General features: G+C 38.7%; 2 protein-coding genes across 5 annotated transcripts in view; one reads left to right on the forward strand and one right to left on the reverse strand.

Moving 5' to 3' along the window:
- Positions 1-2,555: 2,555 nt before the first annotated feature.
- LOC132172610 (probably inactive leucine-rich repeat receptor-like protein kinase At5g48380) lies at positions 2,556-5,443 on the forward strand. Of its 3 annotated transcripts, none has more exons than XM_059584141.1 (3): positions 2,556-3,040; positions 3,215-4,076; positions 4,197-5,443. In XM_059584141.1, exons 2-3 carry the CDS (start codon positions 3,216-3,218, stop codon positions 5,226-5,228), a joined length of 1,893 nt encoding a protein of 630 aa, XP_059440124.1. In that variant the 5' UTR covers positions 2,556-3,040; position 3,215; the 3' UTR covers positions 5,229-5,443. The 3 variants fall into 3 exon arrangements, with proteins under 3 accessions (XP_059440124.1, XP_059440125.1, XP_059440123.1); XM_059584142.1 differs by having other exon boundaries at positions 2,556-2,852; XM_059584140.1 differs by having other exon boundaries at positions 2,556-4,076.
- A 1,151-nt stretch (positions 5,444-6,594) lies between these two features.
- The window catches only part of LOC132172611 (acetolactate synthase small subunit 2, chloroplastic-like), a 46,744-nt gene continuing 40,838 nt past the window's right edge, over positions 6,595-12,500 (reverse strand). The window contains exons 10-13 of one of the 2 annotated variants that reach the window (XM_059584143.1): positions 10,198-10,350; positions 8,821-8,886; positions 6,918-7,040; positions 6,595-6,781 (exon numbers count right to left, since the gene is read on the reverse strand). In XM_059584143.1, coding sequence (XP_059440126.1) covers positions 6,957-7,040; positions 8,821-8,886; positions 10,198-10,350 — 303 coding nt within the window. In that variant the 3' untranslated portion in view covers positions 6,595-6,781; positions 6,918-6,956. Of the gene's footprint in view, positions 6,787-6,917; positions 7,041-8,820; positions 8,887-10,197; positions 10,351-12,500 lie in introns of both variants that reach the window. The other variant, XM_059584144.1, reaches the window with a different exon arrangement.

The raw sequence follows: 12,500 nt of genomic DNA on the forward strand, positions 1-12,500 counted from the left end.
CGTGTGAGGCATATCTTACGCCTTTTGTAAGAGATGGGTGTCTCTGGATCCCGAGATCGCTTGCTACTCCTTGTCCAATACGCCTGCACAAATATAGGTCACAGTGTGTGTAAATGATATAGAAACTAAACAAATTGAACGAAAAAGAGCATAGAAATTGAGAGGGAGTGTGATTGTAACCTTCCAAGACCGTGTCTTCGAAGGGGTGCCCGTGTCCGTAGATGCTGAAATGATACAGGGTCGCCGTTGCTTACGAGGTGACTGCGGAATAGTTGTAACGGAGTAGCTATCGGAGGATTTCATAGACCCCTCTGAAGAAAGGTATATGAAGATGGGCTTCTGCATGTCATTGTGGAGGAGGATTATATGGACGGGTGATTACTATTCACATATCAGCTCAACTCCAGGGAAAGTGTACTAGGTATTGATGAGGACTCCATTAGCGCGCGGCTCGGGGTGGAAGAAGTTGAGGGCATACGTACTGCAGAGGACGCTGGAGAAGACGGGTGTAATTGCCCATTGAAAAAATGCATCGCAGCTCTGGTTTTTGGAGATAAGCCAAAATGCTTCAGACAATAAACAGATCAACGATGATTGAAAGGGCACGTTGTGCTCACATATCTGGTATGGACGGCCCACATTTGTTCAAAAAAAAATGGACGGTCTGATGAGCATGCACAAATCAAGATGCCACTAGACATACGCGGTTCGCAATTCACGCAATGGGTGTGATTCGGTGTGGTGTAGGTGCATGGCAAAAGTCTGCGCGAATAGATCACATACGTTTGTTAGGCACAAGTTACATGATGGGTGAGGTGGCGTCCATCCACGAGTCGATGGTCAAGAATTTCATCCCTTTACCGTGAGTGCAAGTCCATCCTAAAATTCTCTAACTCTGAAAACGGACGGTCAAATGAGGTTTGAAAGAAATCGGACGATGCTCAGCTAATGTTGGAATTCCCGCACATCAGTTGTGCTTTTCGTTGGATTCGCCAGCTTTCACGGCAACAAACGCATGGAGAACGTGCGTTGGTTGCCGTTGTAAATCTTGCAGTGGATTTTGTTCAAGCTTCTATTAACTTTTGACAGCAGTGGCGCATGATTCCGTGGGTCGCGGATTTGAATGGAATTACAAGGACCTGCCACATGTCACCCTTAGCATTACCGAATACCGACTGACGGTTAGGATTAAAGCACCTTATTTCTTACAGATGCATCTCGTCTCCCAAGCCGAGTTCAGCGTGACATTGGGTACAGGTGGTTTTAATTCATTGTTGCAGAGCCGCCTGACTTCAGTTGATCTTCACGCCAAGTAGTAAATCAGCTGCAGTGGGTTGGTGTGTCGGTGCGTGTGAGTCGGTGGGCAGTAATTATTGGGCCTTGTTTCTGAACCCCTGTAGGTACTGTAGAACACTGGCCTTAAAATCAGGGCTGGTCGTGCTTGGGGTTCGAGTGTGCGAACGGGCCGGTTTTGGAATTTGGACCTGGATCACATTTCGGAATTAAATTCCAGTTGGGTTTTGTGACGAACGGGCCAAACACCAAATCTGCATGGGTTTTTTAAAATATCCAAAACAAAAACAAAATCTGGCCCATCCAAACAAGGAAGGTTTCACGTAAAATATTTTCAGTAAAAAATATTTTCTTAAAAAATGATATTTAATACTCTAAAAACATATTAATTTATATTCTAAAAATATATCAATTTATATTTAAAATATATAAGAGAATCACGTGGTCTATGTATGGACACTGAGTCAAGGAACTTCAATTTAATTTCCACTTGTTGAGTTGTAAGTAAGGGTGAAAATGCGGGCGAATAATAACAGCCTGCATCCACTATCTGCATATACGGATGTGGATAGCAAAAACTAAAATCTACAAATGTAGATGCAGATAGCGGTTTTAGAATATGCAGATGCGGATATTATCCGCATCTGCATTCCTTTATATATATTTAATATATATTATATTTTCTATATATACACATATAATATTTTTTAATTTATGTTTGTCGGATTTGTAATTTATGTTTCTTATGCTAGATTTATAATGTTGTTGGATTTCATTTTTAGAAAACTCTTTAATTTGTTATGATTAATTGCCTTATATGTTCTTCCTTTATTATTATTATTATTTTTAATTATTTTTTCTTGTTACCAACCATAAATTTACTAGAAGCTAAATATTAAAAAATGTATGTGATGAAAATTTATTGACAAAATTATTAGAAAATGTGATATGAATAATAGTGTTCAATTATAAATAATATATTTTTTTTGGTATTTACTAGAAGCAATAATTAGTGAATTATAATTTTAAGGTCTAAAACGCTCATTACCTCAAATGCGGATAGCAGATAATATCCACGTTTATTATTTGCATTAACCGCACGAATGTAAATAGTAATCGCATGATACGGATGTAAATATAAAAAATCATTATTTACATTTTGCGGTTGTGGATAAAGATATTGGCTATTATTGCATTTTCACGCGTAGTTGCAAGGGTGTGTGAGAACAAGAGAAGTAGAATAAGACTGGAAAGTTGAATTGGCATGATGAGATTGTATAAACAAACATTTTCTTCTCCAAATTGTGCGACCAACCCAACCCATTTGATACGCAAGCCTCTCAGTGGTCAAAACAGTCAAAATCCCATTCAATGTCACTCCTAAACAAGGCATCCACAGACTTCTCCCACTAATCCATGGCCGTCCTTTTCTACGCCTTTGGACTTTTCCGCCTCTGAGTTGTTGAAAAGTTAGAAAGACCGACACAAAAGGAAGTCTTCGTCACAAAACTGATGTTTCGTAGCTGATTCTTATGCTGCAGACAGCCAGAGAGGGTCTTGTACGTTTTCTTCTTTTCCCTGATATTTCTTTTTTTTCATTATTCTTCTTCTTATAGAAGATAGTTCCCATACAAAATACTTGCACCATTTTCTCTTCTGGGTATGTCCCAAATCTTCTTTATCTTTTATGTATAACTGGGATTAGTCAATTGCGTTTCAAATTTTCTTGGGTCTTCAAGGATCTAAGGTTAGTGTCTGTAACATCCTCGTATCAAATTTAGGGCTGCTGCTAGAGTTCCTACTGTTGTTGTTGTTGTTGTTGTTGTTGTTTCTTGTAACTCACTCATCTTGTAAGATTGTTTTTCCTTAAATAAATTGCTCTTGAGTTGGGTAAAATTGTTTTTCTTAATTTTATTCCAAGGATGTTGAATGCCAAAGATGTGGTTGTTGTTGCCCCCACTCTGATATTGTTTACGATGATGGTGTTGCTTAGTAGTACTAGTTCAAGTTTAGCCACTTTGAGTGATATTTACTGCTTGAGAACCATCAAAGACTCTCTTGAAGACCCTTATGGCTACTTGAACTCCTCCTGGAATTTCAACAACAATACCGAGGGATTCATTTGCAAGTTCACTGGTGTGGATTGTTGGCACCCGGATGAGAACAAAGTTCTAAACATCCGGCTTTCAGACATGGGTCTCAAGGGCAAGTTTCCTGCTGGCATCGAGAATTGTTCAAGCTTGACGGGCTTAGATCTTTCAAACAACAAGCTATCAGGACCCATCCCTGATGATATATCACATAAACTCACGTTTGTGACATCCCTTGATCTCTCATCCAACAGTTTCTCAGGTGAGATCCCGCTGAATCTTGCAAATTGTTCTTACTTGAATGTGCTTAAACTCGACCACAACCAGTTAGCCGGTAAGATCCCGTTGCAACTCGGGCAGCTCAGTCGGATCAAGACATTTAGTGTGTCCAACAATCTCTTGTCAGGGCAAGTCCCTGTGTTCAGCTCTACTTCTGTTGCAACGGCTGAGAGCTATGCCAACAATCTGGGACTCTGCGGGGGACCCTTGAGAGCCTGCCAAGGTGCCCCAAGGAAATCTCATGTTGGAGTCATTGCCGCAGCAGCAGTTGGTGGGATAACTTTTACAGCTATTATTGTGGGTATTGTTCTCTACTACTTCTCGCGCGGAGTAGTTATAAACAAGAAGAAGAAGGAAGATGACCCTGAAGGTAACCAATGGGCAAAGAGTATAAAAGGAACCAAGGGCATCAAGGTAGTCTGTTTTCTTTTTCATAATCAAATTAAATGACTGACTAGTACTACTATACTAACAAACATGTTCAAATGTTGTTTTCTTTTGATACTAACAAACATGTTCAAATGTTGTTTACAGGTTTCATTGTTTGAGAAGTCAGTTTCTAAAATGAGATTGAGTGATCTCATGAAGGCAACTGACAACTTCAACAAAAGCAATATCATTGGAACAGGAAGGACCGGAACAATGTATAAAGCGTTGCTTCCTGATGGTTGTCACCTTATGGTTAAGAGGCTACAGGACTCGCAGCGTTCAGAGAAAGAATTTGTGTCTGAGATGAACACACTGGGGAACGTCAAACACCGTAACTTGGTTCCCTTGATGGGATTTTGCATGGCAAAGAAGGAGAGAATTTTGGTGTACAAATTCATGGAAAATGGGAGACTCTATGATCAACTACATGCTGCTAGTACTAGTACTGAAGCTGAGGCTAGGAGAAGCATGGACTGGCCCTTGAGGCTCAAAATTGGGATTGAAGCAGCCAGAGGTTTGGCATGGCTTCATCATAACTGCAACCCACGGATTATTCACCGTAACATCAGCTCCAAGTGCATACTTTTGGATAAGGACTTCAACCCCAAGTTATCCGATTTCGGCCTTGCGAGGCTTATGAATCCGGTCGACACCCATTTGAGTACTTTTGTCAATGGAGAGTTTGGGGATTTGGGTTATGTTGCTCCTGAGTATCCCCGGACATTGGTAGCCACTCCGAAAGGGGATGTTTACAGCTTTGGAGTTGTTCTTTTGGAGTTGATAACAGGTGAGAAACCGACCCGTGTGGCTAGTGCTCCCGAAAGCTTCAAGGGAAGTTTAGTTGAGTGGATCACAGATCTGTCAAGTAATTCCCTTCTCCAAACTGCCATTGATAAGTGTTTGGTCGGAAAGGGTTTTGACAATGAGCTTACACAATTTCTTAAAGTTGCTTGTAATTGTGTGTTGCCAACTGCAAAGGAGAGACCTACTATGTTTGAAGTGTACCAGCTTCTTAGAGCTATTGGGGAGAGGTACCATTTCACAGCTGATGACGAAATCTTGATGCCATCTGATACCAGTGATGTTTCTTTTCCGGATGAACTTATTGTTGCTCAAGAAAAAACTCAGGTCCACTGAAAAACACTGGGTTTCTCTTTGACTGAGATATTCTAGTTTGATCTCATATGAAACCTACCTGTTTGACATATAATAGTTCTAGATGTAATGGCTTCTTGACATAATATTAGCATTATGCAAGATATATGTATACATAATATGTAACATTTCACGCCTGTTGGGCCACAGCTAATTGTATATATATCTATCTATATTAATATTCTACTTGGTTCTCATTGCCCCTATTTTATATTTGAAATAGCTTGTCGATTAGTTTTTGTTCCCTGCGTTATTAGACAATATCATGGGTTTTTTATAGTATGTTTGTAGAGACGAAAAGTATATTGTTTAGAGTCCCTCATGACATGCAACATTTCAGTGGTGTATCTTGTTTTTTTATTTTTCCCCTTTTTTGTTTTTCTTTTCAGCAACTGAAATAGGGATAGAAGGGTCCAACAACCATAAAAGGGTATACACTCTAACAACAAAGCCCAAACAATAAAGGCGGGACATAAAAAAGCAATCGGCAATAAATTCATGAATAATTCCCATAAACAATTCTGAGTCTTTCTAACAAGTCGATAACATGTGGCAAAAGGGCACAGTGAAGAGCCCCGTAAGGTAATGGCAACAATCACCGTTATGTGCTTGTTGAGATGGAGATGCTGCCAAGAGGCGAGAACCAAACAGGTTCAGTAGTGTATTTAATTATCATGCATTGCTCCCTTGGAGATCTGCTATGAAGCAAATTGTCTCGGAAAACAGGCTCAATGGCTCTAAGAGGTTGTGGGGTTTAAAAATTTTGAGTGACTAACAATTTATTGGGTTGGTTATTGTGAGTCGGTAACATAGTTATATCAACCTCTTGGAATAATGTTCTTGATTTTGTTAACGTTGCATGATCTAAACAAAGTGGCTTTAAGCATATGCAGTAGTGAGTATAGCTAACATGCAAACAATGATTCCTGAAAGGTCAACATCATCTGCAAAATTCTTCTTCGGAAGTAAACCTTCTTGATCCTATTATGAGTGAACAAATCTATTTATGCACGTGGATCCACATCCCCACTGTCAAAACCGCTCTGCCTCCCATGGGGGGGGGGGGCGCGGAAACTCCACTGTTGCTACTGATTTACCAGAACCAATTTATCAACTTCGTGCCACATTTGAAGTTATTGTCAAGAGAAAAGAAAAACAAAGTTAAAAAGTAAAATAGGGCTTTTTTTTTTGGGTCTGAATCTCCATACGCCTCAAATAGCAGAATGAATCAAATGCACGCCATGAAGGAACTAATTCAGATAGACAAGTTAGGTGCCTAGCCTAAACTCAACTCAGTAAATGCTGGCTATCTGGCGGAAGTTGAAGATTGTTTTCTTGAGCTGGACGATACAACAAATACTCGAATAAAATAGAGAGAGACATTAATAGAGAGGTAAAGGTACATCCGCTCATGTCATTCATGTAATAGATACACTGTAGTTCGGGTAAAAGTCAACATCTTAAGTGCAAAGAGGAAACATTTATAACCTGAAAGAAGCACCATATTTTTCGAAACTCCCAAATGCCGCACTGATCTGCCCTTCAAGAGACCCAACACATATTAGGAACAAGAAAGTCATCAGCTTTTCCTCCACTATCAGATAATGAGAAAATGCCAGTAAAAAAGAATTAGAAAAAAGGAACCCATTAAAGGAAAGGCGAGGAACTCACTTAAGATGCTCCACCATTGTAAGCTAGTAACTCGAAGTATCACAATGGAAGGGGGTAACCACGGAGGTATGTGGAATCTACACCCGACTCCCGCACCAATGCCACCCTCCCTGTCCTTGCAACCTTCAAGAAAGATGAAATAGTTCGTAAATCTCTAAGATTAATTCAGCAAGAACAGTTTTCAATCACCAATATCTTTCTCAAAAGTTCCAAAACACCCTCTATCCTTATACAGTGTAACACAACCACCACCTATTTTAATATAAACATTAAATTCATCAAAAAAATAATAATAATATTATTAAAAAAAGAATGACATAAGATGACATCAGCATCTTTAACTACTCTTGCCCACATAAGATGACGTCAGCATCCCCCGGCCCCCCCTCCTCCTCCTCCTCTCTAATTTCTTACTTCTTTATCTCCACTCTCGACTTCTCTAGATTTTCTCTCTTTTTCTCAAGAGAATTGGTTACGCGCTTGTAGGCGCATGTGCCAGGGGTCTAATATAGTGAAGTTTTTGAGGATCTAACTTATGGCTTTGTTCACTACGATTGAAGCTAGTCAACCTCAAAGTGGGGTGAGTAGTATTACATATTTGAGTGGAAAATCTGGGAATAGAGGAAATCATGAATTAAAGAGAATGGTATGTTTGATGAATTATGATGTTAAGGGAGGTCAATCTCATGGAGTGACAGGTAGAGGGAGGGGTGGCAAATGTTCTTTATGAAACCTAAGATCATATCATAAAATGTGAGAGGCTTGAATGATAACAGGAAAATGATGGGGATTAGAGGGCTTCTAAGGGAGTGGAAAGGTGATAGTGTTTTGCAAGAGATAAAAATGGAGATTATTACTAGGGAGGTGGTTTGTAGTTTATAGGGTTGTAAGAATGTGGATTGGGTTGTATTTGGGGTCAAGAGGGGCATCAAAAGGTATTCTGTTAATGTAGGATAGGCAAGAGTGGTGGAGGAGATTGAGGAATCTGTGGGTAAGTTTGTGGTAGCGTGCTCTTTCAGATGCAATACGGAGAATTTTGAATGGGCTAATGCGAGTGTTTATGGGCCAGATGATGATGTGGAAAGACAATGTCTTTGACATAAGTTGGTGGGAGATGTCTTAGTGTAGTAGGGGGGATTTTAATGTAGTATGGTATCCTTGTGAAAGATCAGGTGACTTAAGGCACACACAAGCGATGGTGGAATTTTCAGAATTCATTTTTTAGCAATGACTCATGGATATTCCATGGATAAGGCGATGTAAAACTCAATAAAAATGGACCCAAGTAAGAGATTCTTTATGCCAGATATTTCAACCATCTTAATACATTTTATATGAATTTTCCAAGGTTCAAAAATATCTCTTAGATGACAGTTTGCAAGGACATCAAATCAATGTACGGAGCTTAAACTTATCCCATATATAGCAGCATCAAGTAAATTCAGTTTATTATTGGGCAAAAGCTGGTTGACCGCACTTCAACCAATCATAGCAGCTAGGTTTCAAGTAACTCTCGGAATCTACAGTTTCCTGGGGAGAGGGGAAAGGATCTTGGAATCTACAGGTTACTGCAAATAACTTTTCCAATGTTTTTAAAATCTTTAATCTCTCTCAATATTGAGGCATGTCAAATTTGGTTGTAACTCAAGAATTATAGATCTAAACTTGGAACAATTTTTGATAAAGCTCACACAATAAGGATTGATCACATCAAGTAGCTTTGCAAGTTGAGTGCCTTCCTCATTTACATTTTCAAGCACTCATTTGAAGATCCTCACAAAAAATCGAGAATAAGCATTAACAGTATGTGAAATGTTTGAAAATGTTAATTGAATGAAGCAAAGACTTTGAACTAAGTTCACATGACAACTCAAAGTTACGACTATAAAAATGCAGGAAATACCTCACAAATTCCAAAAGGCTCTAATAACCTCTGTAGTGCAACCATCTTGTTAAAATCACCTGTAAGCTGGAGCACATGTAAACCAGATAGTATTAGTAAGGATGGAGAAGATAGTGGGGATTAGCGATGCCAGCCAGCTGAGCCAAGCTATCAGTAGCATGTTAATGAATGTCTTAGGTTAACTGCTATAATTTTGGTTTGCTTTCAAATAACTATTCTATTAAAGCTCAATTTTGTATCCAAACTCATATTATTATCCATCCATCAATTGTCAGTTTTCAAATAACATCTATACCAATAGACACTCAATCCCTCATTTCTAAAAAATTTTAGATAAGTAATCCCTCTTTTCAAATTTAAATAAACTAGAATGAGTAAAGCAGGGTAGGGTTGCAGATGAAGTTGAGCTGCTGTTCAATTTCTGCAGGTTCATAAGTATGGCCAAAGGTGTTTGTCATGCTTATATTGACCCTAAAATGCTTCAAAATTAGGTGTGTTTCTCCAACTCGACCTAATCCCTAGAAATATGTAATTGACAATGAAATGGAGTGCTAATAAGAGTAGACAACGACATTATACTTACAGATGTGCCCATATAATGATTGGTGTCAATAAGGTAAAAGAGGAAAGATGAGATTTCATTGGATCTTTGTTTAAGAACCACCCACTCATACATAAAGTACTGTCTTACATGATCAATTGGCAACTAACCAATCATAATACAACCCCCCCACCCCCACCCACTCATACATAAAGTACTGTCTTACATGATCAATTGGCAACTAACCAATCATAATACAACCCCGCCACCCCCACCCACGAAAAGAAAGAAAGAAAGAAAAGAAATGGAAAAGAAAGCATATTTGGTAGCAGAGGCTTGTTAAGCGATATCTGCCATGTGAAGTCGAGAACTTAGAGCTCTTACCACCCCGTAATAAATATAAAGCTATACATGCCATGTGAAGTTGTGAAAATGGCATTCTGTAGAAGCTATCATTCTTTTCAACAGACTTTTCCAATGCTGGAATAATCTCTTCTGATTTTAATGCATTCCTCTATCCTCTTACATCTTGAATGGTATTGATGTTATTGAGGTTCAAATGAAAAACATTATGCTTTCCAGAGCAAGCCTCTCTGTCACATCTATACTAACAGGTTTTTTTGTAAAAAAATAAAAGCACATAGGAAGGGCCCTTTCTCAACCCCCAAGATAGTGTTGTGCTCCATAGAAGATTAGATCAGAATTATCCTCTTCATTCAAAGGAAAGAATGCCATTAGAGTGATTCAGCGCACAAAACTGCTTTTAAAATCCTACAGAAAGTATGCTAAGGTGTAACAACATGCTGATAGATAGACAGATAGCTAAGAATTCTTACCTCAAGGGTAATGGTATGATCAGACACATCAACAGCTTTGGCCCGAAAAATGCTGGCGATATCAAGGACGTCCCTCCTAGCAGCAGTATTCACAGCAATCTTTATCAGCATAAGCTCTCTCTCTGCAAATGGCGAGTGAGTAATATCCCGAACCTGAAGAAATGACCACCTTGACTTTTATCAATAATGACTCACAAATTTAGGTGTTCAAGAATTGGGAAACCCAGTCACAGCAATAAGAACAGCATCTGTATGCAAAGATAGTAATGACCATTTGATTAACTGCACTCTTTTGGTAATAAAACAAATTAGGAGCATTAGTTCAAAATAACTATTCTATTAAAGCTCAATTTTGTTTGGCAATACTTAAGTTTAGGAAAGTATATTCTTTTTATTTTGGTTCGATAGAAATCTTTTTCCTGATGAGGAAGATCTATAGACACACAAACACATGTATGTATGTACGTTTGTATCTACATGTTTATATTGGGTACAAAAGTACCTTTTTCAAAACTTGTTTAGGCATAACAGAATTTTCTCGAACTTCAATATAACAAAAAGATCCAATTACGAGTAGAGCCTTGGACCCTTGATGGATTCCGATTATGAAAATCTGACGGAACTTTTTTCTTAAATGCTAATTTTTTCACATTTGTTCTTTATTCAAAGCTCCTATGTTCAGAAATTATTGATAAATATCTCTTGTTTCACCTTGGGAAGTACTTTCCACAAAACCAAATAGGAAAATAAATACTTTCATGTATTAAAGACGGGTGGCAATTTTAGGCTGTTTTTATGTTGAACTTTGTTATAGTTTGTATGAACGGCTTAGACACAAAAGATGGAGGCTATTATATTATTCAACTTATATTAACCTAATACAAGCATCCTATCATATAGGATTAGGGAAATATCATAAAGACTAAACTATCCCCAAAACCCTAATGACTCAAACTCTAACTCTTCTAACACTCCCCCTCAAGCTGGAGCATATACATCATATGAATCCAACTTGGAAGATACAAGCAAACGGAAAACAACTAGAAAAACCATACTCTAACACTCCCCCTCAAAATGGAACATCTTGGAGCACACAATACAAAGACTCATACTAATAACAAGATAATGTAATAAAACTTCAAGGCCGGTCGAAATCTTGTTAGAAACTGCAACAACCAAGCTTTGATCGGATCTTGCCGCAAAACACCAAGACCGATCGGATACATCAATCACTAACAACATTGGATCAGTTCTCGCTAGAGAATCCAAGGCCGGTCAGATACAACGATCTTGGGATCGGTTCTCGCCGTAAAACACCAAGGCCAGTCGGATACATCAATCATCAACAACCAACAACAATTCTTTTTTTTTTTTCACATGATTAACCAACAAGTTTCACCAGAATACTGAAAAAAAAATAAATAAATAAATAAATAAATAAATAAAAATTCCTTCATTGGAGCTTCAAAACTGGCCGGAGACAGGCAGACCACACCAGCAAAACCAAAAACAGAAGAAAAAACTGCAGAAAAGTCAAACTCAACAGTCGCCGGAGCTTTGCCGGACCTTCGCTGGAGTATTGCCGGAGAAGACAGAATATTCCGGCCACTTCAAAAACAACAACTACAGCATCAAACGATGACCACAGATCAACGTTTCAACAACAAAAACATCAAACAGCTGGAAATTTTTTTTTTCCTCCCGATGGCCACTGCAACTTTTCCGGCCACCATACACCAACCACTACAGACAACGCCGACAACCACAGAATAGGCCGGCTAGCATTACAGAACATCAAAACACAACCAAAATCAAAAAAAATTTCTCATCGAAGGTACCACCATAGACCAACCACTACAGACAACGCCGACAACCACATAACAGGTCGGCTAACATCACAGAACACCAAAACACAACCAAAATCAAAAAAAATTTCTCACTGGAAGAATGTTCCCGTCACCATGAAAAAAAAAAAAAACTGCTCTAGAGAGCTCTTCGAAGGTACTGCCCGTGTGTGGGCATTATGCCCACATGGCTGTGCTGCCACCAGAAAAAACCCTCAACAACAATAGAACGAGAGATTTAAGCAAAACAAAAAGAGCAGGAAAAAAAACTACAAACAAAAGAACCAAGGATATAAAATCCTAAGGTTCTGATACCATGTTAATATTCTGCAAGAATTTGAGGATCTCTCTGGTCTGAAAGGCTGAAAGCTAACCCTTCAAAAAGCTCCTTCTACTGTTTTGGAATTTCTGATAGGGTGAAGCATATCTGTTGGATGAATTGCAGATGAATGAGGGTCA

This window comes from Corylus avellana, chromosome ca2 (assembly GCF_901000735.1).
Source record: "Corylus avellana chromosome ca2, CavTom2PMs-1.0".
Taxonomy (NCBI): Eukaryota; Viridiplantae; Streptophyta; class Magnoliopsida; order Fagales; family Betulaceae; genus Corylus; species Corylus avellana.

Coding starts and splice junctions, on each gene's coding strand:
- LOC132172610 (XM_059584140.1), top strand. CDS start 3,216: ATGTTGAATGCCAAAGATGTGGTTGTTGTTGCCCCCACTCTGATATTG. Junction 4,077..4,196: donor AAGGAACCAAGGGCATCAAG/GTAGTCTGTTTT, acceptor TGTTGTTTACAG/GTTTCATTGTTTGAGAAGTC.